The sequence below is a fragment of the Gossypium arboreum genome, chromosome 8 (genome assembly GCF_025698485.1).
Source record: "Gossypium arboreum isolate Shixiya-1 chromosome 8, ASM2569848v2, whole genome shotgun sequence".
Lineage (NCBI taxonomy): Eukaryota > Viridiplantae > Streptophyta > Magnoliopsida > Malvales > Malvaceae > Gossypium > Gossypium arboreum.
In genome coordinates, this window is record NC_069077.1 from 68,834,387 (window position 1) to 68,861,643 (window position 27,257).

General features: G+C 34.2%; 1 protein-coding gene and 1 long non-coding RNA gene across 2 annotated transcripts; one reads left to right on the forward strand and one right to left on the reverse strand.

Annotated features, from left to right (window-relative positions):
- Window positions 1–235: 235 nt before the first annotated feature.
- On the reverse strand, window positions 236–5,093 carry LOC108456534 (uncharacterized). The gene is made up of 3 exons (XR_001866956.2): window positions 4,795–5,093; window positions 4,445–4,528; window positions 236–612 (listed from the first exon to the last, which is right to left on the reverse strand). It is a non-coding gene; the product is annotated as an uncharacterized LOC108456534 (long non-coding RNA).
- Window positions 5,094–5,122: 29 nt separating this feature from the next.
- On the forward strand, window positions 5,123–10,362 carry LOC108456983 (protein IQ-DOMAIN 24-like). The gene is made up of 4 exons (XM_017755768.2): window positions 5,123–5,394; window positions 5,509–5,885; window positions 8,089–8,289; window positions 9,260–10,362. Exons 2-4 carry the CDS (start codon window positions 5,538–5,540, stop codon window positions 10,001–10,003), a joined length of 1,293 nt encoding a protein of 430 aa, XP_017611257.1. The 5' UTR covers window positions 5,123–5,394; window positions 5,509–5,537; the 3' UTR covers window positions 10,004–10,362.
- Window positions 10,363–27,257: the final 16,895 nt, after the last annotated feature.

Below are 27,257 nucleotides of genomic sequence, written 5' to 3' on the forward strand. Positions count from 1 at the left end.
CTCTGGTTAATTTACAATGAATTTCCAAAGTCGGAACAGGGAATCCAGAAACCGTTCTGGCCCTGTCTCGCGAAAACTTCAATATCTCTTAACGTACTGTTCATATGATCGTTTCATTACTATCCTATGAAAATAGATTCATCAAAGTTAATTTACACAATTTATTCACTATTTAATTCCATTCCTACTATTTTTAGTGATTTTTCACATCCACATCACTGCAGCTGTCAACATCTGTTTTCAAGGTAAACTTTACCTATTTCGTGATTTCCATGGACCAACTAGAGTTTTGTCATACATAGGTCCATATATGATCATATTTAGCCATTCCAAGGGCTGATCATTGCCCAACACTTCCATTCCAGTCCATATCCACATCATGAAACCATATACATATACATAAACACAAATGGTCTAATGCCATACTCCACTTCTATGAGCCATTTTCGCATGGTCGCATACACATACATCACAAAAAGTATTTGAAAAACAACAAAAGGTAGTCCTATACATGCCATATCCAGAGTTCAACTAAAAGAGTACCAGAGGGCTTTGATAGTGTGGATGACTTCGACTTCGATGATCCCGAATCCGATAGCTAACGAACAAAATCTAGAAAACAAAGAGCCAAAGCAAAGGGGTAAGCAATTTAATGCTTAGTAAGTTTCAAGCAATGAAATCGGCTTTGACTAAAGTATTACGTTCACATAGCTAAATGAATCACTTTATTAATACACATTCTCATAATCATACTTATTTCACACTTCATCAACATATACACACACAAGGTATCAACCTATCTAAGAGCCGAAAGTTCGTTAGTCGATTGAACGAATACTATTTCAAACGAATTGACTTTTCCGATGCACATGTAAACATACCTTATCGTATGGGTTTTTCGAGCGTATTAATTGAATTTATTACAGCACCAAAACGCTCACCTTCAAACCGAGTTTCTTCGGAATTTAGCCGGATATAACCACAAGCGCAATTGCCTTCGGGTCTTAACCCGGATTTGGTAACTTGCACAAATGCCTTCGGGTCTTAGCCCGGATATAACAACTCGCACGAATGCCTTCGGCTCTTAGCCCGGATATAACAACTCGCACGAATGCCTTCGGGTCTTAGCCCGGATATAATCACTAGCATAAATGCCTTCGGGACTTAGCCCGGGTATCATTCAAATGCTCATGTACACATATATCAATAATCACGACACATCCATATTTCATTTTCGTTACTAAGGCTCAACCACAAAACATTTATCAAACCTTTCCAATTTCGGCTCAATAGCCACACACAAAGAGCATGATTTCAATTGACATTACCGCGTAGTCCCTACGCACATTCGGCTATCCGCCATAATATGACAAATCATTTCAATATAATTCAAGTAGGGTCGTTACTCGAAGACTTACCTCGGATGTTGTCGAACGATTTCGACGGCTATTCGCTCACTTTTTCCTTCCCCTTATCGGATTTAGTCCCCCTTTTCTCTTGAGTTTAATTTAACAAATAAATTGATTTAATCATTTGAGCATCGACAAGAGGAATTCAAGGTACTTAGCCCACATATATTCATTAGATATTAAAGTCACATATATACGGAATTCATGAATTAAACTCAACACATTTGTTAGTACTCTCCTTAGCCGAATTTTCTAAGTCAAAATAAAGCCTTCAACATGCTTACTCATGGCCGAACAACACATCAACCTAGGTACTCATTCATGTGGCCGATTATGCATGTTGGTGTTGAGGCCAATTACATGTTTAATACCACACATGAATGGCATACATTTTACTAACTAATGCATTACCTATTGTAGCTCAATACACATTTATCATTTACTTCATAACTGAAACATCATCACAAGTAAATATATACCTTGTGATAGTATATATGTCATACCAATACATCATGTGCAAACATATATACATATAGGTGCAAGGGCCGAATCTCAAGTTGATTATAACCAAATACAAACATATATCCAAAACACAAATCTTACCTACCATGCAATAAGCATAAATCATTCTTATGGATATACCATGGTCGAATACATCACAACACCATATCATTTCGATTTTGGTCATGGTTAAACAAAGAACTTAATGTCTCACTCCAAAATGCTAAAAAGAAGGTCCAAGAGCCATCAATCCACCATCACATGTATCATTAGCAAGCTTCATATTTAACATGCAATGGCATCAACACAAAATCCACCTTGGCCGAATATCATCCCCATGACATAGCAAAGTTTTGAACCATGGACTAATTAGAACTCAAGCTAGCAACTAAAAACATGCATGAATCTCATGGAACACCATCAAACATACCTTAACTTAGATGCAAATATGGCCGAATATCTTCAACCTTTCTCCTTTCAAACCGGCCAAGAAGAACCCAAGGATGAAGCTTTACTTTTCTCTTTTTTTTCTTTTTCTTCCTAGTTTTGGCTCAAAGAAAGGATGAACAAAATTTTTTTTCCTTTTTCTTCAACTCACGGCAATGGGGGGGGGGATCACACACCTTCTTTCCTTTTTTTTTTTCATTTCTTTATTCCTCACCTTAGTTTAATGTTTCCTCCCATATTGCACCAACAAAACATGTCTATGACATGTTTCGCCCATCCTCCTTTGTCATGGCCGGCCACCACTTATAAAAAGAGAGTATTTGACATGCAAAACCATTGTTTTGCATGCATGCTTCAATTAGTCATCACACATTTCCTATCCTAATTTCAAAGTTTACTACTAGGTCCTTTTAGTGAAATTCACATTTATAACCCTAAATCAAATCATCAAAATGTCACACACAATTAACACATATCATAGGCATCAAAATGAATATTAAATTATTTTTATGCCTCGGTTTTGTGGTCCCGAAACCACATTCCGACTAGGGTCGTTTTAAGGCTGTCACAACTAATTACATTATCACTTGAGCATAGCTCAAGCCGCCTGAGTGACTCTTTATCGAAAATACAACTAATAACTCCAATTCCACCTAGGCGGGAGCTTTGGCCGCCTAGGTGGTGGTGGAACATACCTTTACTCTTTTGGTTTTATTTAATTTCTTATAAAATTCTTTAAGGATCTAAGTAACCTTTAACAAATTAAGTAACATTCTTACATTTTACAAATTACTTAGTTCTTTTGCTTTAATTGACATTTTAAGATATTTTAACTTTGTTTTGGAAAACATAAAACTCATTTTGAATAGAATTTAAATATTTTCTATAGTTTTATGAAAATGTTTTTAATTTTAAAATTTCTTGAATAAATTAAAGGTATTTTCCATGTTAGCATTCCGATAACACCATCCATTTATACCATATCGAGACTTAGCTCGGTTTAAAAAATCATATCAAAATTGATTCTTTTGATTCCCAAAAAATCCAGAGCATTACACACATTATTCCCTCTTTCTTTTTTTTTTCCTCTCTATTGTTTTCACTTTTCTTAATAACCCAATGAAATATTATGAGCCGCCAAAAGTGGATTATACCTTCTAAGAGAATATAGAGCTTGTGATACCCATAACCATAGTTTTTGCAAAAATAGAATATACATGGATTTTTATTAGACCAAGAAGTTCTTAAAAGAAATTGGGTTTCCACAATAGCATTCTAGAATCATAATGGACAGCTCCATCTTCTTCTTTTTTTTACGACTTCAATGTCGGGAAAAAAAACAAATAGGTAACCATAAAAATGAGTGAAGTTAGGGTTTGCAAAAGTAAGAACCAATTTATTTGTTAATAAAATATAATAAATATAAATTAATTATGAAACAAAATACATGAAAAATATGTGGCAAATTTAACTAATTATACTAATTTGTCATTACTCCATTAACAATAATTACGGAATGAATGATTATTTTACAGCAATTCAATAACATTAAGGATGATTTCGTAATTGAAAAAAAATCATTGAAAGGTAATTTTATAATGATTATATATGCTATTTACCTTTTAAAAGGAAATTATAAAAAGATTTCGAAAGCTTTTGCAAAATAAATGCACACATCTAAGCTTATCGAAAATATGCATGTTTTATCATAATGTTAAGTAGGGGTAAGCGTTTGATTGAATCGAATCAAATGAAATAATTTCATGTTAATTGAGTTGACGAATCTTATTTTATCACCCTAACTCTATTTGAAAATTTTTCGAATCAAGTTGAGTGAGATAAAATTCAAATCGAATAAAATATATTTATTTGAGTTAAATTAAAAAATAACTTTCGTGTTGTTTCAAAATCAATTAGGGATTTAACATCTTAAAAGTCTTTAATTAATTATTTTAAGCACGATTCCAAAATTTATTCAAAACAGGATCCAAATGCAAAGTTGTTATTCCAACTTAAATAATAAGCAAAAAGTAGAGACATTGATGCTTATCAACAACTATAACAGTAAAAAAAAATTATGGGGTTACCTTTCATTCTGAAAGTTGAGGAAGACATCTATAAGATCGGGATTTCCTCGATTCAACGACGGTCCTCGGATTTACATAAATTGACTGGCAAAAACAATACACCAAATTAGTAAATTAAAAAATTTCTACTGGCCAAAAAAAATAAAAAATTACTAAACTTCAAGTCTTGATTTCCATAATAAAATATAAGAAAAAAAATTAGTGCAATGAACAAAGAAGTCAATTGCTACTCTTCGTCTTTGGGCTGAGCAAATTTGCAATTTGTTAGTTCGTGAGTGAAAGAGGTAATAAGCCGAACCTATAGTAATCCAACAAACCTAAATAAAAGCAAAATTGTTTCATAACCAAACCTGGACTATTAGGTATGAGGTTAGAAGTGAAGACGGAAGAGAACGGAGTGGCTAGAAGGAACACTAGTTTCAGAGATCCAATGGCAGTTTGTTTTACAATAACAACATCAACAACCTTTGCCACAACAACAAATTTTACAACAATGGTATCAACAACACTCAATAGCAATAGCTGCGGCGAGGGACGGGAGATCGAAAATAGGTGAGGGATTTGCCTAATCTCATAAACTGATGAAGAAGAACTGAAGAAGGATGAAAATGGTGCGAAAGACGAAGGAAAGTGAACGGATTTAAGAAGAAAAATGTAAAATAATTATTAATTAGACTATGAATTTAAAAATTAAAATAATATACTATTATATTTGATTTATTCGAATAATTTGAATTAATCGAATTTAAAAATTTAATTCGACTTAGATTCAAAATTTTAAAAAGTTAAACTTGATTTGTATAACTCAATTAACTCAAAGATAATTGAAGATTTTTTTCGATTTTTTCCTATTTCTCCCCTAATGTTGAGCAAACGCATGCGCGTGTAATACATGATGTCTTAGAGACGCGTATCGTTTGGGTCTTGTGAGTTGTGGTTCGTTTCATTAGGTACAAAATCCCAAGTTTCTCCGGCTCTTCCCTTTTAACTCCTTTCTGTTTCTCTCGTTGTTTTTCACACACAAAAGAAAAATATGATTATACTACAATTAACCATGCCTTCAGGTGCTCGTCTAGTTCACAGGCAATGAATCATGGGCCTTTTCCGGCGACTCTTTGGCGCCAAGAAGCCTACCCAACCCCGCCCCGACGAAGACAGGAGGCGTTGGAGCTTTAACAGATCTTCCCATCCTACGTCTTCGACTTCTCATCTTGATGCCCTTTCTGGTCCAGGCAATGGCACATTGGATGCCAACAAGCGCGCCATAGCAGTAGCAGCCGCCACTGCTGCTGTAGCTGAGGCTGCTCTGGCAGCAGCGCATGCGGCTGCCGAGGTTGTTAGGCTGACAAGTGGTGGTGTTGGAAGCGCCGATGGGAGCAACCGACGCCTCCCACAAGAACTGGCGGCTGTTAAGATACAGTCCGCTTTTCGAGGTTATCTGGTTAGTTTTTTCTTCTGTTCTAAATTTTATCTTATTCTTGCTTGAACTTTGTTATTACGTTGCCTAAATTGGGGCTTTAGGTTCATTTATTGCCGATGACGGCTAAGAATTCTTGTTAGTTATTTTCCTGAGTTTTTTCAACTGGAAACAGAGCTGTCGTTGGTATTCTTTTGGTATTCTTTTAAGCCCTCTTGCACCTTTATAAATTTCAAAAACACCTTGAAAAGCCCCCTTTTTAAAAAAAATTATTTTTAGAGCTTAAAGATGCTTAGAAGGTTGCTTTGAGAGTGTATTTAGGACACCCATCTTGACAAACGCTTCAACTGGGAATTGAGGGTCCCATAAGAAGAAGAAGGAAACAAGAAAAAAAAAAAAAGCTGTGTTGAAAAGGGCGAGTAACAAACGCCGACAATGAAAGGTGGTCATTTCGCCATCAGGCTTTTCTTTCACAAGTAGCAACTCACAAGGGACGAGAAGCGATTCCCTGTTATCCTCTAAAACCATTCTAACCATCGTCACTGTCTTATTCGTCATTTCTCTCTCTCTCTCTTTTTATTTTTATTATTTAAAAGAAAAAAAGTCCATTTATTCCTTCAAAATTGTAATGGCGTACGTGGAAGTCTTCCACACGTGTGTTCTACTTCATTTTGACTATGTGTGATGTCATGTGCTTCCTAGTGCGCTTGGGTATAGATGGCCTAGGAAAGAAGCTGAAAGAAACCTCAATGAAACACTGCTTCAATGAAGCTTTACAGAATAAGATAGATTGAAGACGAGGTTTTTCTTTCTATTCTTAAAAAAGAAAAGTGTAGTGATGGGAAATAAAAAGGAGGTGGATTTGGCCAGAACGAATTGTAGCATGTGAAACATCGTACGACTTTGTAATTATATTCACCAGTACCAACCTGATTACCCGATTGGGTTCTGACCCGTGTTCTACGCGGTTTGCATTTTGAGTTTGCATGTAAGGTGCTCGTAACCGTCTATGAGACTGCACGATGTAGGTTCGCACACTATGTAAGCGAACTCATATCTAGAAAACATGTGTTAATCCTAGAGTAGAGTATGTATCGACATGCATCAATCTTATGATATCACATTCATGAATAGTAACCATATCATATAAATACAGAGTTTAACCCATTTGAAATACTCAACAGACTTGTTTGACTAAATTCATCTTGTCTTTCCCCTCATGTCTCCTACTGGTTTTTAAAGACTAGCAGTTAAAAGATTTAGAAGAATTCAGACAAAAATATTTCTGCCCAAATGGTTGTTCTATAGAAATTTTCGTCCAAAGTTGGTTGCTCGCTTTCTGAGACATCTCTCATTATTAACATGCAGGCTGGATAATATTTATCTTCATATTCTACCAAAACTGAAATAATGCTTCCAACTCAGATGGCTACTTTTTATATGTTATAACATTAACTTTATCACTCATTATTAATTTTCCTTTGAAAGCTAGTTAGTTTTGGAATTTCTTTTAGATTCTATTCCTGTATTTTAAATTTGTCACCGGTTCAATGTTTATTGAGGTTTGAACTCATACATTAAAGTTATGCGAGACGTATATGATCATTTTAATAAGTAGGATCATGCCATCATACCCTTTTTTTCACACATATTTCACAAATGCATGCTTTAGGGAAAAAAAATGAAAAATCATGAAGAAAAGAGAACAGCTAAAGTTTCTTTTCCATGCCTTGTGCATTCCCGGTGTTACATACATGACTATTCATTGCATTTGGCCTCCTTCACGTTTTCCATATAACTGGAGTGTTGTTAGAGGAGAAGATATGAGATGACACAGCTTGCAATAATTAATTGACAAAGTTACTTTGTTGAGGTGGCTATTCATTAAACAATAGGGTTAAACTTTTTTTGAAAGCTGTAAAGTCTTGGTTAATACTAAAAAGAAATATTTAGTATGATCTCTAGGTGGGAGAGGCTGTTCTCTTTTCTGTTACTTCACTATAGATAATGATTTTATCAATTTGTCTGTTTTTTTTCCGGATTGATGTCGATCTGGTGTGAATAATTTTTTAGAATCTCTGGGCTAATGCATCATTACATGCTTCAGCTTCTGGCAGGACTAAAGAAATGTCGGTCTGTTGTTTTTCTTATGCAAAGATCTTTTGTTTTGGATAGTCTCTTATGGAAATGATGCTGGATCTTTTACTTTTGCTGGCACTTGGTCTAGGCACGGAGGGCACTGAGGGCATTGAAAGCATTGGTGAAGCTTCAAGCACTGGTGAGAGGTCATATTGTGAGGAAGCAAACAGCAGACATGCTTAGACGCATGCAAACATTGGTCAGACTTCAAGCTCGAGCCCGTGCCAGTCGTTCTTACATGACAAAATCTTTCTATTCAACCTGCAAGATATCCCATTCACGGCATGCTGTAAGCAGACCTCTACTCTTGTTGATGTTCAGTCACAATTTTAATTTCTCTACTTGCATATAAACATGATTTTGAAGGAGGTTTAGGCTAAAAACATGGCATTTCGTCTGCTTTCTTTAAGCTCACATGATTCCTAAAGCACTAATGGATTAAAATATTGAGGGACCACTTGTTTTACCAAAACTTAAAGTTATAGTATCTTCATGGAGGACTTTATTTTGAACTTTATTGCATTGACTAAAGGCACTGTTTAAAAGACACGATTAAAGCCACATAAGCTTTTTATTTTTATTTTTATTTTTATTTTTGGCTTCCAAACTGCTTCTTCATAAAGAAAATTTGAGAACGCACATGACATGTCATTGACCAAAGGCATGAGTTTCAAGCATAAGGATTAACCCAAGCCTTATGCTTATCTAACTTGAAAATCTTTGAGTGGAGTTTGATTGCTTTTAGTCTACAAAATTTGATTAGTTGTGGTCAAATGGATGACTGTCGTTCTGGTATAGACAAAATTTACCGAGCTGAGTATATAATTTGAATAGAAAGGAGTTACCATTTCAGTGTAGTATAATGTACAGTAGGGAGGAATAGTATGTGAACTTACTGGGAATAACTTTTCTGTATGTTCACTCTGTTCGTCTCGTACTTTTTCCTACATATACTTGCAGGTCCATGCACATTCTTTAAAAGATGAATGCTAGCTTCATGTTTTTAGTACTAAATATGATGGGCCCTCAATCCTAAAGGTATTACTTAATTAGCAGTTTGGCACTGCAGATTCCAAAATTCTTCAACTTTTTGATGCTAGGGTTGTTAGGGTAAACTAGATTCAGACATGAGTTGAAAGTCATAGGTATGGTTCCCTGATCAGTTGAGCACTGGACCTTACTCCATAACGAGTTTAAGTGCACTGGCTATAAAATTGGATATTCATATCAGTCTTGAATTTTCCTTCTTTCTCATGCAGAGATGTGGTTCAAATTCAAACCTAATGGACACCATCAATCTAGAGAAAGCACGGATGGGTTTGAATTGGTTGGACAATTGGATGGAAGAAAGCTTAAGGAATAACCATAGAGATTCTCCGCTTATACATAGGCATGCTGATGATGAGAAGAGTGATAAAATCCTTGAAGTAGATACTTGGAAACCAAACTTGAACTGCCCACCATGTAACCGGAACTTTAGGACATCTCAGCATGGCTCAGCTTTTGATTATAACCAGACCTACATGGCATATGACTCCCCTAGAAAACAATCAGGAAAAGGTTCGAATCGAATACCAGATAACTTTTCAGCAGAAGTTTTACCATTAAGCTCTCTGAAACATCCTGGAAGGAAAGATGAAGTAATTTTAAGGACTGCTGATATTGACAACAGCCCACAAGTGCTTTCTGCATCATCATCAAGACCTGGAAGTAGTGCTAGAAGAAGTCCTTTCGCAAGTAGTGAATGCTCATGGGGATATTTAAGTGGATTTTCTGTTCACCCAAATTACATGGCTAATACGGAATCATTCCGGGCTAAGTACCGGTCTCAGAGTGCCCCAAGGCAGAGACTAGAGTTTGAGAAGTATGGTTCTAACAGAAGAACCTTTCAGGGGTTGTGGGAATCAGAAAGAGATTCGGCTCAACATGTTGATTATAGGTACAGGTATAATCTAGCATCTGATTGCTTGAATAAGCTTGCTGGTGCCCACCAAGGGCAATGACCCCCCTTTTTATTTCCTCGTGTGTGATTAGGCACTGCTGTGCTGTGCTAGGGCTGTAATTAACTTACTGTTATGTTACGAACTTAGATCTACAATGGTCTCCGGGTCCGAACCAGCACGACACGACTGCCGTTTGCTGAACATGTTAAGCTTTGCAGTTCTCAGTTCCCACTCCATGAATTTAGATTGTATTTTTGTATTATATAGTTGTGAAGCAGAACTCTTTAACTTAATCCAGATGACTGGTTCGTGTCTTAATATTTTTACAATTTGGCATGGTTTTGTCATTATGTCTGTTATGGGATCACTTTCAAGTCGAAATTATTTTGAAAATAAATGAAATAGAGCTTCAGTTCCCACTCTGCATTCACGGGGTTTAAATATATCCAGCCATTAGTAGCTTCTCTCAATGGCCTCCCTCCTTATTCTTGTCTGAGGTGGCTACATAACATGGTGATACGAATATTGAACAGTAAGAACGTTCCTTTTTCTTTTTTAGTGAAGAAGCTAATAAGGGAGCAAATTTTAATTCGATTTGAAAAAATAAAATAAAATAAAAATTTAAATTTTGATTTAATTGAATTTAGTTATTTGAATTATTCGAGTTAAATCGAATAAATAATTCGAGTTTTGAGATTAAATCGAGTTGAATTGTACAATTCGAATAACAGAAAATACATTTTTGGTCTTGTCAAGTTTAAAAATGAACAAATTGATATTTAGGGTTTTTTACCCTAATATTATAAAAAAAATTATACACGAAAATGGGTTGTCAGCCAGATTAATTGTGAAAATGGTATAGATTTTGGGGTCGCGCCTACGACAAGCAAACACATTTTTAATATTAAATTTTTTTTCGTATAAAAAAATTATTATTATATTATTATTATATTTTTAAATATTTAAATAATATATGGGTAAAAATATGAGTTTTATACAGGTAAGAAATACCAGAAACGGGTCGAGCCTGTCAGGTAGGCGCAACTAGTCGCGCCTGATAGGTAGGCACAACTACACCGTCAGCTCCCCTGCTCTCTGTTTTTCTTCTTTCCCGAATTGACCTTGTGTTGCACATTTTCGTAAAATATTTGTTCTTTTTTAACAGGATTTCCAATACCAGTATAATATGTCATGCACATTTTATTTTTATTAAAAATATTTAAATTTATATTTAAATCTTCGCTAAAACTATAAAATTTATATTTAAAGTTTCTTACTAGGTTAGGTAAGAGGAGTTTTTTTAAATAAAATTTTTAAATAAAAAAAATTATATATCGAAATAGGTTGTCAGCTCAATTACAAAAAATTTAGGCACATCAACATATTATGCGAGTATTGTAAATCTCGCTAAAAAAGAACAAATATTTTAGGAAAATATGCAACACAAGGGCAATTCGGAAAGAAGAAAAAAAAGAGAAGGGGAGTCGACGTGGCGATTGTGCCTACTTGTCGAGCACGACTAGTCGCTACTACCGATGTGCTCAATCTGCTTTCAAGTATTTCCCGCCCATATAAAACTCGTATTTTTACCCATATATTATTTTAAATATTTTAAAAAATAATAATATAATAATAATTTTTTAAAACGAAAAAAAATTTAATATTAAAAAATTATGTTGCACCTGTTTTCAACGACTTTCAACTTCCCCTAATCTAATTCTGTTTTCTTTTGTTCTTGATCTATATAAATTTAAATTTGACTTATTCAATCACACATACATTCAAATCAATCGATATATACATATTTAGGGTATTTTGTAAATTAGCCCTCACATTTTCACATTTTAACAATTTAGTGCCTAATTCATAAAATCACAAAATACACAAAATTTCTTTAAACTTATACTTAGCCGAATATTTATAGTACTCATACAAGTCCACATATTTCATTTATTTCATATTTTAGTCCATCAATTTACAAATTTCACAATTTAACCCATTTTACTCAAACTCATAAAAAATCCAAAGACAAAATATATTAACCCAGCATCAAGCTTCCATAAAATATCATCAAACTTCATAAAACTCATAATTTCATCAATGGCTCAACTCAAAATCATCAAAAATTTCAGAAATTGAAACATGGGCTTGATAGATTACTAAACAACGATAATAAAAACGTAGAAATTATCAAAAACCGAACAAAACTCATACCTTAATCAAAGAAATCAATGGCCGAACCCTAAAAGCTTTTGTTCTTTCCTTTTTCTTTGATATTTTGACAATGGTGATGAATATAACACCAAATTTATGTTTTTTGTTTTATTAATATAACATTAATATTCATTTTACCATTTTAGCCTTACTATTTTCATTAGAATTCCACTATCTAATGTCCAACTATGTCTATGTATTAATTCAATGGTTTAATAACAACATAAGGACCTCTCAATTATAAAGACATGGCAAATAGACACTTTAGCAAATAGAACACATCTTTTACATTTTCAGCGATTAGGTCCTTTTTGCAAATTAAGCACACAAATGATAAATTTTCATACGAGACTTTCACACATGCCAATTCACATATAATAAGCACGGAAAATAATATTAAAATATTTTTCTGACTCAAATTTGTGGTCTCGAAGCCACTATTCCGACTAGGGTCTAAACCGGGCTGTTACACATGTTGTCCCTAGACGCCTTCAAAAACCTAATAGTTTAGACATAGATTTAGTTTGTTTTCCTTTTAGCTTTTCAATACTTTCTTGTTTTCCTCTTGAAATAAATTTTGATTTAAGAGTTTATTTATATTATTCAAGAATTCAGATTATATTTTCTTTCACATTCATTTTATTTCTTTATTCCAATCAAGAGATTTACTACTCTGTTCCCCATTCAACATTGAATCCAAGATTATTAAAGTTTCTTTTCTTTTTCGAATTAGTCGTGCTCTTTACCTGATTTATTCAATCGAGAGAGATATTATGAATAACATGAGTGGTTAAATCCCTTAAGGGAGATTAACGAGTGGATGAGGATGTGATTAACAAAAGATTGAGGGTTCTCGAGGAGGATTAGTTGGTATAAATCACGTGTGCTTAAACCACTAGGCTTGACAATCCTAAGAAGTTATCATAGGCAAGATGAGGTCAGAAGATAAGTCGAACTAAGTAAATCGTAATTTATCCTGGGTCGGGAGATAAGCGAGTGCAATCAATTAACTAATTAGAAGCTGGGTGTAACACCCCGTACCCGAGACCGTTGCCGGAGTCGAACACGAGGTGTTAACGGACTTAATTCATTAATTAAACAGCTCATACAATTCATTTTAAAATTTCTAGACAAGCTGGCTAACTGCATCACAGTCGCTTTAAAAATCATATCTCGAGTTACGAAACTCGAAATCCAATTCCGTAAATTTTTCCTGAAACTAGACTCATATATATATCTACTAATTTTTTCTAGAATTTTGGTTGGGCCAATTAGTACAGTTTATTAGTTAAAGTCTCCCTGTTTCAGGGTTCAACTACTCTGACCTCTGTGTATTACGAATCAGATATCTCCTGTACAGAGCTTCAATGACTATACCGTTTGTCTTTAATAAAACTAGACTCAATAAGGAATCTGTACATATAAAGCGTGACTTCTAATTATCTTTTTAAAATTTATGGTGAATTTCCAAAGTCAGAACAGGGGATCCAGAAATCGCTCTGGCCCTGTTTCACAAAAATTTAAACATCTCATAAAATATAGCTCATATACCTGTTTCGCTTATTTCATATGAAAATAGACTCATCAAGCTTCGATTCCATAACTTATTCATTATTTAATTACATTTCTAATATTTTTAGTGATTTTTAAACTCACGTCACTGCTGCTGTCTGAATCTATTTTATGGTAAATTTTACCTATTTCATGGTTTCCATGGATTAGCTAGCAATTTGACATACATAATACCAAATATGATCATGATTAGCCATTCCAATGGCTAATCATTACCAAGCATTCTATTTCCATACAACTCAATAACCATATCATAAGACCATATATACAAAATGATTATAATGCTATACATGCCATACTCAAAATATACAAGCCATTATGCCAAGATGGTATACGGATAATGTGGCGTGCCTCCGACCGTTTCCGATTTCGAGCTGGCTTGTCAACACTACAAGGAATGAAAAGGAGGAGTAAGCATAAATGCTTAGTAAGCTCACATGCAAATAGCAAGTAACATAACCATATAAGCAAACATAAAACATCATTTGCATAATCATCACCAAGACATTCATATCACCTTTTCATTTATCATCTTACCATATTGTTGTTATATCGAGTTTTCAACCCGAGGGTTAAGTACATACCTGTTCAAATTATCCATTTCACAACACTTACCAATACGTCCCTTTCATCTTGAGTATTCCTCCATTTGAGTAGAACTTTACCGTTGAACACATGGAATATAATTCGGATACATGGAAAGTTTGCACATAAGTGCCACATATGTAGCCAAGCTACCATGTAACCCGCCCATAAGTGAACTCGGACTCAACTCAACGAGCTCGGGCGTTCGCATCCATAAGTGAACTATGACTCAACTCAACGAGTTCGGATGCCTAGTTACATCTCACGAACTCGGACTCAACTCAACGAGTTCGGACGCTCGCATCCATAAGTGAACTCGGACTCAACTCAACGAGTTCGGATGCCCAAATATCCCAGTGACATGTCATCCTAATCCATTCCCGAGGTTCAACGGACCTTTTCCCAATCATGTGTCTCAACCATCTTCTACGGAATGCCGATATCGATACTCGGTAGTATTTCACATTTTCCAAGTATATCACATAATTTGACATATTATCAAACAATTATCACAAGTATAATATTTCATAATAATTATCGTATCATTTAAAAACATTAAAACATTTAAAATAATAACTATGTTACCAACATTTACATATGAACTTACCTCGTGATGCGAAAATGGCTATTTTACCATTTAGTCCACCACTTGGTATTTTCCCCATTTTAGCCAATTTCAGTTTTCCTTGCTCTATCATTTAAAATATAGTCTAATTAGGACTCACATTATTCAAATTGACCCAAAATCATATTTTGGAAAAATTACAATTTTGCCCTAAACTTTTGCATATTTACACTTTTGCCCCAAAGCTCGTAAATTAAAATTCAGCCTATTTTCTTATGTTTTATGACATGCTGATCATTTTTCCTTCTATGGCAACATCAAATTCTCACTCTAACATGTACTTATGACTATTAGGTATTTTTACCGATTAAGCCCTTTTGCTCGTTTTCACTTAAAACCGAGTAGCACAAGTTGTCTAACATAATTTAAAACTTCATATTCTATCATAAAACACCAAAATACACAAATTTCACCTATGGGTATTTTTCCAAATATAAACCCTAGGTTAAATTATTGCTAGCATAAGCTAAATCGAGCTAGGGACTCCAAAAACGTAAAAATCATTAAAAGCGAGGCTAGAAACGAACTTACAATCGAGCTTGGAAGCTTGAAAACCCTAGCCATGGTTTCTCCTTGCTATATTCGGCCATGGGGTTGAAGATGAGCAAAATTGGCTTTAATTTTGTATTTTAATTCATTTTACCCTAAATGACCAAAATGCCCTTACTACTAAACTTTCCAAAATTCCATCCATGTCCAATTTTGTCCATAGACTTAGAAATTGGTAAAATTACTCTTTAAGTACCTCTAATTAATAATCTAATTCAATTTTATGCAAAATACTTCTAGAACACAAGTTTTGCAATTTATTCAATTCATCCCAAATTTCAAATTAAGCACTTTATGCATAAAATTTCTTCACGAAATTTTCACACAATCATGCAATCATATCATAGACCTTAAAATAATCATAAAATAATTATTTCTATCTCGGATTTTGTGGTCACGAAACCACTATTCCGACTAGGCCCAAAATCAGGATATTACAACTCTCCCCCCTTCAGGGATTTTCGTCCCCGAAAATCTTACCAGAAAAGTGGTCTTCACTTTTAATCTCATATTTGGTGCCAAAGAACTTGCACTTAGACTGTACCTCCAATACATCTCTTCAATTTCTCATATGATCTAAAAGCTTACAGTCTCAACTCTCAACTGTTCTTAAATTTTCAACCCTTCTCAATTTCCCATGATATCATGACATAAAACACGGATCTCAACTTGATTTAATAGAGACCGAATTCCAAGAAATCCGACAATCAAAGAGACGAAATTCCATGAATCGATGAGTAGGAATTCATTCAATCTGAGATGTGATTTATAGATCTCGCCAAACATTTAACAATAAGATACATCACATTTTCCTCTTTCCGCCATAGAAATAATTTCGATATGGCCTCAAGAATAATCCTTCTCATTTCCATCCCAATATCAACATTGACAAGGATAATTTTGATAGATCCCAATGCTCGGCTTTAACCCTTTAACAACTCCGATTTTATGTAACATCGGATGCTCTAAACTATCACATTACCTCACCGTCTTGAAACACATCACAATTCATACAACAATACATTCTTGAAAGTCGAAGTCTTTGCTCAATGTAGACTAGTCTAGTTCGGACGCCTTGTTACCAATATTCTCATCTATCCGAACTCTGTCAACATGTAATAAACTTTTCAGCTTTCACAAGATGGAAACCTTATCATTCAGTAGTGACTTAAACTAATATTCAACTCTTTCTATTAAATATACACTTCTCGTTCAAACTATTTACTCTTTTATCCGTACAAAATGAAATTCTATTATCGACTTGGGAAAAATAATCCGACATAATTGTCACATGAAATCTTTCAAATAAATAATTTACCATCTTGACTAAAACTCGCGCTTTTATCACCTATGCCTTTCTTGATGTCAAATCCTTACATAGAAATTAGAAAAATCCCAATACTAAAATCACCACATTACCAAGATCAAATTAGAAGTATAGTCATATTTGACATGATTATCACGAAGTGAAGAACGTACTTGAACATGAGTCATAATTGACAAATTATGGAACAAAGATAACAAGAAAACCGAATAAAGAAATCCAAGATAGAAACCCGAATAAAGAAATCCGAATAAAGAGATCCGGGATAAAGAAACCCAAGATACGATACTATCTTGGGAGAATCGAAAACCAAATTCATAGAGAAAATACAGAATACTCGATAATTCTTCAAAGAAAGAAAGTCCAAAAGAAAACATTATTTAATCCCACGAAATCAAATATAACAAGATCAATATATCTTCCCATACATATATATCAAATGAAGCATCAAGTAGAAAAAGCAGAATCATAATATCATATGAATTCTCTCATCAATTCTTATCGATTTGAAATGAAATAGAATACCCGATGAAATAGAGCAATATAAATTATAAACCAGTCAGACTACCAATGCTTTCATCCAACACCAAATTAGAAGACATTCCCATATAACAAGAATTTCTTGAAGATCAATAGCCATAGAAATATTTACGAGAACGGGTGAACACATAGAACATCTCAAAAGAGATCGCTAAATCTGTCCGGTCATAACTGTCACACTCGGATAATTCACATTTGAAATATCATTTCCCCAACTAGTTCTGCCGTCACAAATTTCATATTAAATCATTCACTAAAGAATGTGGGTTCGAATAAATTTCGATTTACACTTTTCTCGACCTTGCACTTGAGTAATTGATTTACCAAAGAGAATTCCTTCTCTAACTGGATAGTGCATAATTCCAATAATCTTTATATCAATCGATACTTTACGGCTCGACTTTACTTATCAGCTCATTTTCAATCTCGGATCATACTTATAATTATTCTATCATTGAACTCTTTGGGTTTTCAACAGAAACTTATTCAATACAAATCTCATGAAATTCCATTATAAGTACCACTTTGGTAAGGGGAGGGTTGTAGGACCTCGACTCGACTTTCTTATACATACACATATGACACAACTTCCATCATCATAGTAACATCATCAAAATCATGTCATTCATTCATGTTGGCTTACACCAATTTTCCTATTGTCCCATTTAGACAATATACTTATGCATACATTCTATGTTTTCTAGATAGCTTTACTTATCCATTCATTTAATTAAATTAATTCATGCTCATGACATTATATAAGGCCAAACAAACATAAATATTTGCATCACAATCACAACTTTCATTTCGTGCATCATCATGTACATATCATTACAATCATACAATTCAGTCCAACAATTTAACATAGATAAGTTCATTTCATTATAATCCTTTATCTCATAAAAAATTGTATATCATTAACATTCATCAACATTCGACATCCAATCAAGACAAGGACATTTTCATTCGTATCATAATATTATGACCTTTATTCATACCTCTACTACTTTCTATTTATTCCGTTCATCTTATCAAGTAAGCCACATACACTACATCATATGAGCATTAAGCAAATATGAATATTTATCACAACATGAACTTTCATCTCACATATTATCACATATTTATCATAAACCTTTATTCATACTTTTCTGAACCGAGACTTATCATAATCATAATTTTACTCAAATACCTTTACTTAACATTGAACATGGTTGGCGCAGTTTCGGTTGGAGAGTACCTGCCTAAATAAGATGGTACTTATACGCGTCGAAGACATCACACTATCACGGATCGCTGGCATGTATAGCTAAACTTTTACACATGCTAGGTTAGTCCGAGAACCGACTAAACCTGCTCGATACCACTAAATGTAACACCCCATACCCGAGACCGTTGCCGGAGTCGAACACGAGGTGTTAACGGACTTAATTCATTAATTAAACAGCTCATACAATTCATTTTAAAATTTCTAGACAAGCTGGCTAACTGCATCACAGTCGCTTTAAAAATCATATCTCGAGTTACGAAACTCGAAATCCAATTCCGTAAATTTTTCCTGAAACTAGACTCATATATATATCTACTAATTTTTTTCTAGAATTTTTGGTTGGGCCAATTAGTACAGTTTATTAGTTAAAGTCTCCCCTGTTTCAGGGTTCAACTACTCTGACCTCTGTGTATTACGAATCAGATATCTCCCTGTACAGAGCTTCAATGACTATACCGTTTGTCTTTAATAAAACTAGACTCAATAAGGAATCTGTACATATAAAGCGTGACTTCTAATTATCTTTTTAAAATTTATGGTGAATTTCCAAAGTCAGAACAGGGGATCCAGAAATCGCTCTGGCCCTGTTTCACAAAAATTTAAACATCTCATAAAATATAGCTCATATACCTGTTTCGCTTATTTCATATGAAAATAGACTCATCAAGCTTCGATTCCATAACTTATTCATTATTTAATTACATTTCTAATATTTTTAGTGATTTTTAAACTCACGTCACTGCTGCTGTCTGAATCTATTTTATGGTAAATTTTACCTATTTCATGGTTTCCATGGATTAGCTAGCAATTTGACATACATAATACCAAATATGATCATGATTAGCCATTCCAATGGCTAATCATTACCAAGCATTTGTATTTCCATACAACTCAATAACCATATCATAAGACCATATATACAAAATGATTATAATGCTATACATGCCATACTCAAAATATACAAGCCATTATGCCAAGATGGTATACGGATAATGTGAGCGTGCCTCCGACCGTTTCCGATTTCCGAGCTGGCTTGTCAACACTACAAGGAATGAAAAGGAGGGAGTAAGCATAAATGCTTAGTAAGCTCACATGCAAATAGCAAGTAACATAACCATATAAGCAAACATAAAACATCATTTGCATAATCATCACCAAGACATTCATATCACCTTTTCATTTATCATCTTACCATATTGTTGTTATATCGAGTTTTCAACCCGAGGGTTAAGTACATACCTGTTCAAATTATCCATTTCACAACACTTACCAATCGTCCCTTTCATCTTGAGTATTCCTCCATTTGAGTAGAACTTTACCCGTTGAACACATGGAATATAATTCGGATACATGGAAAGTTTGCACATAAGTGCCACATATGTAGCCAAGCTACCATGTAACCCGCCCATAAGTGAACTCGGACTCAACTCAACGAGCTCGGGCGTTCGCATCCATAAGTGAACTATGACTCAACTCAACGAGTTCGGATGCCTAGTTACATCTCACGAACTCGGACTCAACTCAACGAGTTCGGACGCTCGCATCCATAAGTGAACTCGGACTCAACTCAACGAGTTCGGATGCCCAAATATCCCAGTGACATGTCATCCTAATCCATTCACGAGGTTCAACGGACCTTTTTCCCAATCATGTGTCTCAACCATCTTCTACGGAATGCCGATACGATACTCGGTAGTATTTCACATTTTCCAAGTATATCACATAATTTGACATATTATCAAACAATTATCACAAGTATAATATTTCATAATAATTATCGTATCATTTAAAAACATTAAAACATTTAAAATAATAACTATGTTACCAACATTTACATATGAACTTACCTCGTATGCGAAAATGGCTATTTTACCATTTCGTCCACCACTTGGTATTTTCCCCATTTTAGCCCAATTTCAGTTTTCCTTGCTCTATCATTTAAAATATAGTCTAATTAGGACTCACATTATTCAAATTGACCCAAAATCATATTTTGGAAAAATTACAATTTGCCCTAAACTTTTGCATATTTACACTTTTGCCCCAAAGCTCGTAAATTAAAATTCAGCCTATTTTCTTATGTTTTATGACATGCTGATCATTTTTCCTTCTATGGCAACATCAAATTCTCACTCTAACATGTACTTATGACTATTAGGTATTTTTACCGATTAAGCCCTTTTGCTCGTTTTCACTTAAAACCGAGTAGCACAAGTTGTCTAACATAATTTAAAACTTCATATTCTATCATAAAACACCAAAATACACAAATTTCACCTATGGGTATTTTTCCAAATATAAACCCTAGGTTAAATTATTGCTAGCATAAGCTAAATCGAGCTCTAGGGACTCCAAAAACGTAAAAATCATTAAAAGCGAGGCTAGAACGAACTTACAATCGAGCTTGGAAGCTTGAAAACCCTAGCCATGGTTTCTCCTTGCTATATTCGGCCATGGGGTTGAAGATGAGCAAAATTGGCTTTTAATTTTGTATTTTAATTCATTTTACCCTAAATGACCAAAATGCCCTTACTACTAAACTTTCCAAAATTCCATCCATGTCCAATTTTTGTCCATAGACTTAGAAATTGGTAAAATTACTCTTTAAGTACCTCTAATTAATAATCTAATTCAATTTTATGCAAAATACTTCTAGAACACAAGTTTTGCAATTTATTCAATTCAGTCCCAAATTTCAAATTAAGCACTTTATGCATAAAATTTCTTCACGAAATTTTCACACAATCATGCAATCATATCATAGACCTTAAAATAATCATAAAATAATTATTTCTATCTCGGATTTTGTGGTCACGAAACCACTATTCCGACTAGGCCCAAAATCAGGATATTACACTGGGAGGTAATAATTGGTTAATCAATGACTAATCCACCCTAAATCCCTAATCCAAAGTTAGTTACAAAACCTGAAGCAAGTTAATCTTCCTGATTGGTTTATCGATTTATTTCGTTTGTTTATTTTTATTTCCTGAATCTATTTCATGGTCCATCATAATATAGAAATAATTAGAACTATTTAGACTTATTATTGTATGAAGATTTTCATTATTTATTTCATCCTTCTTTAGGTACAATACTCGGAATACTTTTGATATTTCATTGTACAACTATATTACAATTTGACCTGTGCACTTGCGGACATCGACAATTTTCATTCTTATATTTTTGATGTTACAATTAAACTATAAATGATAACATGTTTATAGGCGGTCAAGTTGTTGGCATTGTTGCTGGGGAGGTTTCGACAATAAATTTTGAAAATAAATTTTTACAATTAATAAGATAAGAAGGAACGTTAGGACCTATAGATACAATTTTTATTTTTATTTTTCTTTATTTTTATTTTTTGTCAGGTCATGTATGACCTGAAGCTCCAACACTCCAATTGAGCCTTACCTATTATTTTTTCCATCCTCCCTTGTGTTTGTTGTAGGTTTAGTTTAGGTAAGTTCATTTTGTAACTAAATTGATTAGTTGTTGTCCTGGTGAATTAATAATTATCTATATATGATATGATTAGATTTATTTGCTTAGTAAATGTTAAGTGATGAAATGGATCAAGTTGTAGTGATATTATTGTTGAAGGTTGTAATTGAAAATGAAAAACTTTATATATTAGTTCATGTGATAAAGTAATGCTTAAATAATTAAATGGTATGGATATGAATCATGGCACATTTGAACTTTGTGAATACCTAGGATACTAATGACATGTCATTAGGGTTATTACCATTTCGGATGCTAGTCTTGGATGTCCTAGCAATGGCTAAGATCATACATTTGTTATGGATTCTTCATAACTCGTGTGAGCAACATCATGTAGCCTAATATCCCGACCCAAAAATTATGTGAGCAGACCCATTTCATAGCTCGTGTGAGCATTTACAATCATAACTCCTGTGAGCGTTTACCATCACAACTTGTGTGAGCATTGTTCTTGCGTATCCAATTCTATTTCATTATGGTTCATCAAGTGAAAAATGAATTTATGAAATGGTTATATGGAATGGTTATATGAAATAAATATTTGAATTGGATACTAGAAATGAAAATGTGAAATGTTAACTTGATATATGAAGCTTGAGTTGTATATCAAGTATGCTTATTTGTATAGGTTTTATGAACATGATAAAGTTACATGTTGCATATTTGAAGTTACTATCCTTGTGAGATTTGTGATGTGTATAGACAACTAATGAACTCATGATCTTGGTTATGAAATTAATTGTGAAATGTTTAAGTTACATTATATACGGTAAGTTGATGTTAATTTTAGTATGAACTTGCTAAGCAATGATTTGATATGTCTGTTGTGTTTGTTTTGCTTGTATATTATTGAAAGCTTTTGGTCGGTTGGAAGTCAAGTCGAAGCTCACACTATCCTTTCAACGACTCGGTATAATTTTGATTATTTTGGTATAGGTTATAACTGGCATGTACTAGGTGTTTTAAAGTTCATATGTATATATTCATGTTGTGTTATGTCTTGTTTATGTAAGTATTGTTATGGTTCTTTGTTTAATTGGTACTTTTGGCATACAAATATGTTCATGTATATGTAAGTGGTTTTGGTCATTTTTTTAAGTTTGGTTTGGCATGTGATAAGGTGCAATGGCTTTATGGATAAGCATATGTATGTGGGTTGGTGATTCACAAATGTGAGCTTGTAAATATACATGATTTGAGGCGCCTATTGTGGCATATTGGTTAGACACTTACGATGAATGAAAATGTATTGATTTTGACATGTTTTGATGAGTTTGGTGCAAGTTTGAATGTTGGCAAAAATTTTTCTTGTGACATAAGAAAATTGATTTAGGTAATTTGTCAAAAAAAGTGACATTTAGGTGCATACGGGCTGATACATGACTTGACACACGGCTGTATGCCTGTAACACCCCTAACCCCTAACCGGTAACCCGTAACCCATAAAAATGTAACTTAAGTCATTCATTTCCAAATATTTCATAAATCATAGAATAATCCATTCAAACGCATGCATATCGTCCTTATTCGAGCCCTCGGGGCCTCAAAAACACTTTTAAAATGATTCGAGACTAAATCAGAAACATATGGAAACTTAAGGAAAAAGTTAAAAAAATTCACACTGCAGAGGTCACACAGCCATGTGGCTCACACTACTGAGACACACGCTCGTGTCTCAAGCTGTGTAATAATCAAACTAGGGACACACAGTCGTGTCCCAACCCATGTCCGTGCTTGTGTAACTCTCTGACTGGCGTCACACGGCCAAGCCAAACGCCTGTGTGCCAGGCCGTGTAACCTTCAAAAAGTAAACTTCAAAACCTATAAAGGACAAACGATCGTGCTGCATGGCCGTGTGTCACACACGGCTGAGACACACACCCGTGTCTTAGGCCGTGTGGACAAGGAATTGGCCAAAATCAAGTCATTTCTTTCACCCATTTCAAACATGTACCTACAAGCCATTTGCACCCTTGACCAATACATTAAAACATATCAAAACATGCATAAAATGATCAAATATCTATACCAAACGTCCATACAACCAATATGCCAAAAGGTAGCTCAATCACAATTCATGAAACCTATCTAAACATGTGCATATTTAACCATTCACACCTAACCTATTTCAATACCAAACTTACCATATTTGTCTACATTTATTCCAGTATAAATAGCTCATATCTACCTCAAAGCATAACTTAACTTGGCCACATTATAACCTTACCAACATATACCAAATTGGCCAATTAAATCATACATCAAAACTTAGCCATATTGACACCTACCATCAAGGCATCAAAAGTACCATAAGTTCGTCAACCATAATAACATATACAAGCCAAACTATCAACCAACATTCAAACACAATTCCACCTATACATGCCATTATAACCTTAGCAAAAACATCAAAACTACCGATATAACTACTGGATAGTGTGATAGATCTCCGATGAGCTTCCAAACAGATCGAGCTTCCAATAATCTGTAAAATAAAGGAAAGACAACTATGTAAGAAATGAATGCTTAGTAAGCTCGTATAAACTTTATGAATAACATTTCATTTCAATAATGAACTTTATATGGTAAATAGAAACCTATACCAATACTACAAGATTTATCAAACCATAATCATCAACTCACAAATGAGTATGTCCATAAACACCACATATATTTAACATTCCTAGCATAGTAGGATTTTTATAAGACATATTACACAGTCATTAACCCTTTTCATAAGACTTTGAAACCTTCCATTTACTTACTTTAGCTTAAATAACATTATCAACTCACAAATTAGTGTATTTATCCATGACCTATGTAAATTCATCCATACCTTAAGTAAATTTCTCACATATAAATAAACTCTTTAACTCATCAATCCATTTACATTATCGCATTACATCTCAATTATGAACTTACCATTTCATTACATTCCCTTACTTGTATCATTGCTTAACACAAGACATAAGCATAAACATCAATCAATTACACAAGCTTGACACAATCCTATACATCATCATCAATACACAAGTTAGTGCATTTATACATAACTCTTTTGGGATCAACCACATGTTAGACCATTTCATAAAAAAAACACATCTTTTGGTTCATACCACCTTTTCATGAACATAAGCATATTTTCATTTGGACACTTACCATTTCAATGTATAACATTACCATTAAGCATGATATAATCCAACCATAAGCTTGGCATAAGTCTAAGCATTATCAACTACACATGTTATTGCATATACACATAATTCACTTGAAATATCATAAGGTAAGTCATTGAACATGAAAAACTTCATTTTGAAATCATCAATTTCATGAACATTAGTATACTTTCACTGAACATTTCCTTTTCAATCCTTTTCATAGATTCATGACATAAGTCATTTGAATACTTACTATTCTTTTATTTTCTTGCCCGTTGAACTAGTAACTTGACTCAAATAGTCGGGTAACTACACCACACCAAGGGCATTATAGATGCATAACAAAGGCACCAAAGTGCAACCAGAGCACAAATGTGTTGTAACACCCCGAACCCGAGACCGTTGCCGGTGTCGGACCCGAGGGGTTAACAAGCCAAAACCACTTATAGCACCGACCAACTTGACATTCCCAGGCAAGCTGGAAAACTGCGTCACTGTTGCCTTAAAAAGAATATCTCGAGTTTCAAAACTCGGAAACTGATTCCGTAAATTTTTCCTGAATTTAGACTCATATATCCATCCCTGGATTTATTTCTAGAATTTTTGGTCAGGCCAATTGGTACAGTTTATTAGTTAAAGTCACCCATGTGACAGGGGTCGACTACACTGACCTTTGCGCATTAGGACCTGAATATCTTCTCGTACAGAGCTTCAATGCTCATACCGTTTGTTTCTAATGAAACTAGACTCAAAAGGGAATCTGCACATATAAGGCCTGACTTCTAATACCTTCTGGATAATTTATGGTAAATTTCCAAATTCGAGACAGGGGATCCAGAAACCGTTCTGGCCCTGTCTCACGAGAACTTTAATATCTCTCAGTATACTGTTCATATGATCGTTTCGTTACTTTCATATGAAAATAGACTCGTCAAGGTTCGTTTACATAATTTATTCACTATTTAATACCATTCCTACAAATTTTGGTGATTTTTCACATCCACGTCACTGCAGCTGGCAGCATCTGTTTTTAAGGTAAGCTTTACCTACTTTGTGGTTTCCATGGGCCAACTATAATTTTGACATGCATAGGTCCACATATGATCATATTTAGCCATTCCAATGGCTGATCATGTGACCAACACTCTCATTCCAAACCATAATCACATCATGAAACCAAATATAATTACAAACCACAAATGGTCAAATTCCATACTCCACTATTACGAGCCATTTCCGCATGGCCGTACACATATACATCACAAGGTGCTTAAAACAACCAAGGGTAGTCCTATACATGCCATATCCAAAATTCAACTAAAAGAGTACCAAAAAGGGGTTTTGGTAGTGTGGATGACTTCACTTCAATGATCCCGAATCCGATCGCTAACGAGCAAAATCTATAAAACAGAGAGCCAAAGCAACTGGGTAAGCATTTTTATGCTTAGTAAGTCTCAAGCAATGAAATCGGCTTTAACTAAAGCATTACATTCACATAGCCAAATGAATCATTTCATTAATACACATTCACATAATCATACTTACTTCACACTTCATCATTATATACATTCACAAGATATCAACCAATTCAAGAGCTGAAAATTAGTTAGTCGATTGAGCGAATATTATTCAAACGTATCGACTTTTCCAATGCACATGTAAACATACCTTATCCTTTGGGCTTTTCGAGCGTACTAATTAAATTTATTACAGCAACCAACGCTCACCTTCAGCCCAAGCTTCTTCAGAATACAACCGGATATAATCACACGCACGAATGCCTTCGGGTCTTAGCCCGGATATAACGACTTGCACAAATGCCTTGGGTATTAGCCGGATATAACAACTTGCACGAATGCCTTGGTCTTAGCCGGATGTAGTCACTAGCACAATTGCCTTGGATCTTAACCGGATATAATTACTAGCATAAATGTCTTCGGGACTTAGCCCGGGTATCATTCAATTGCTCA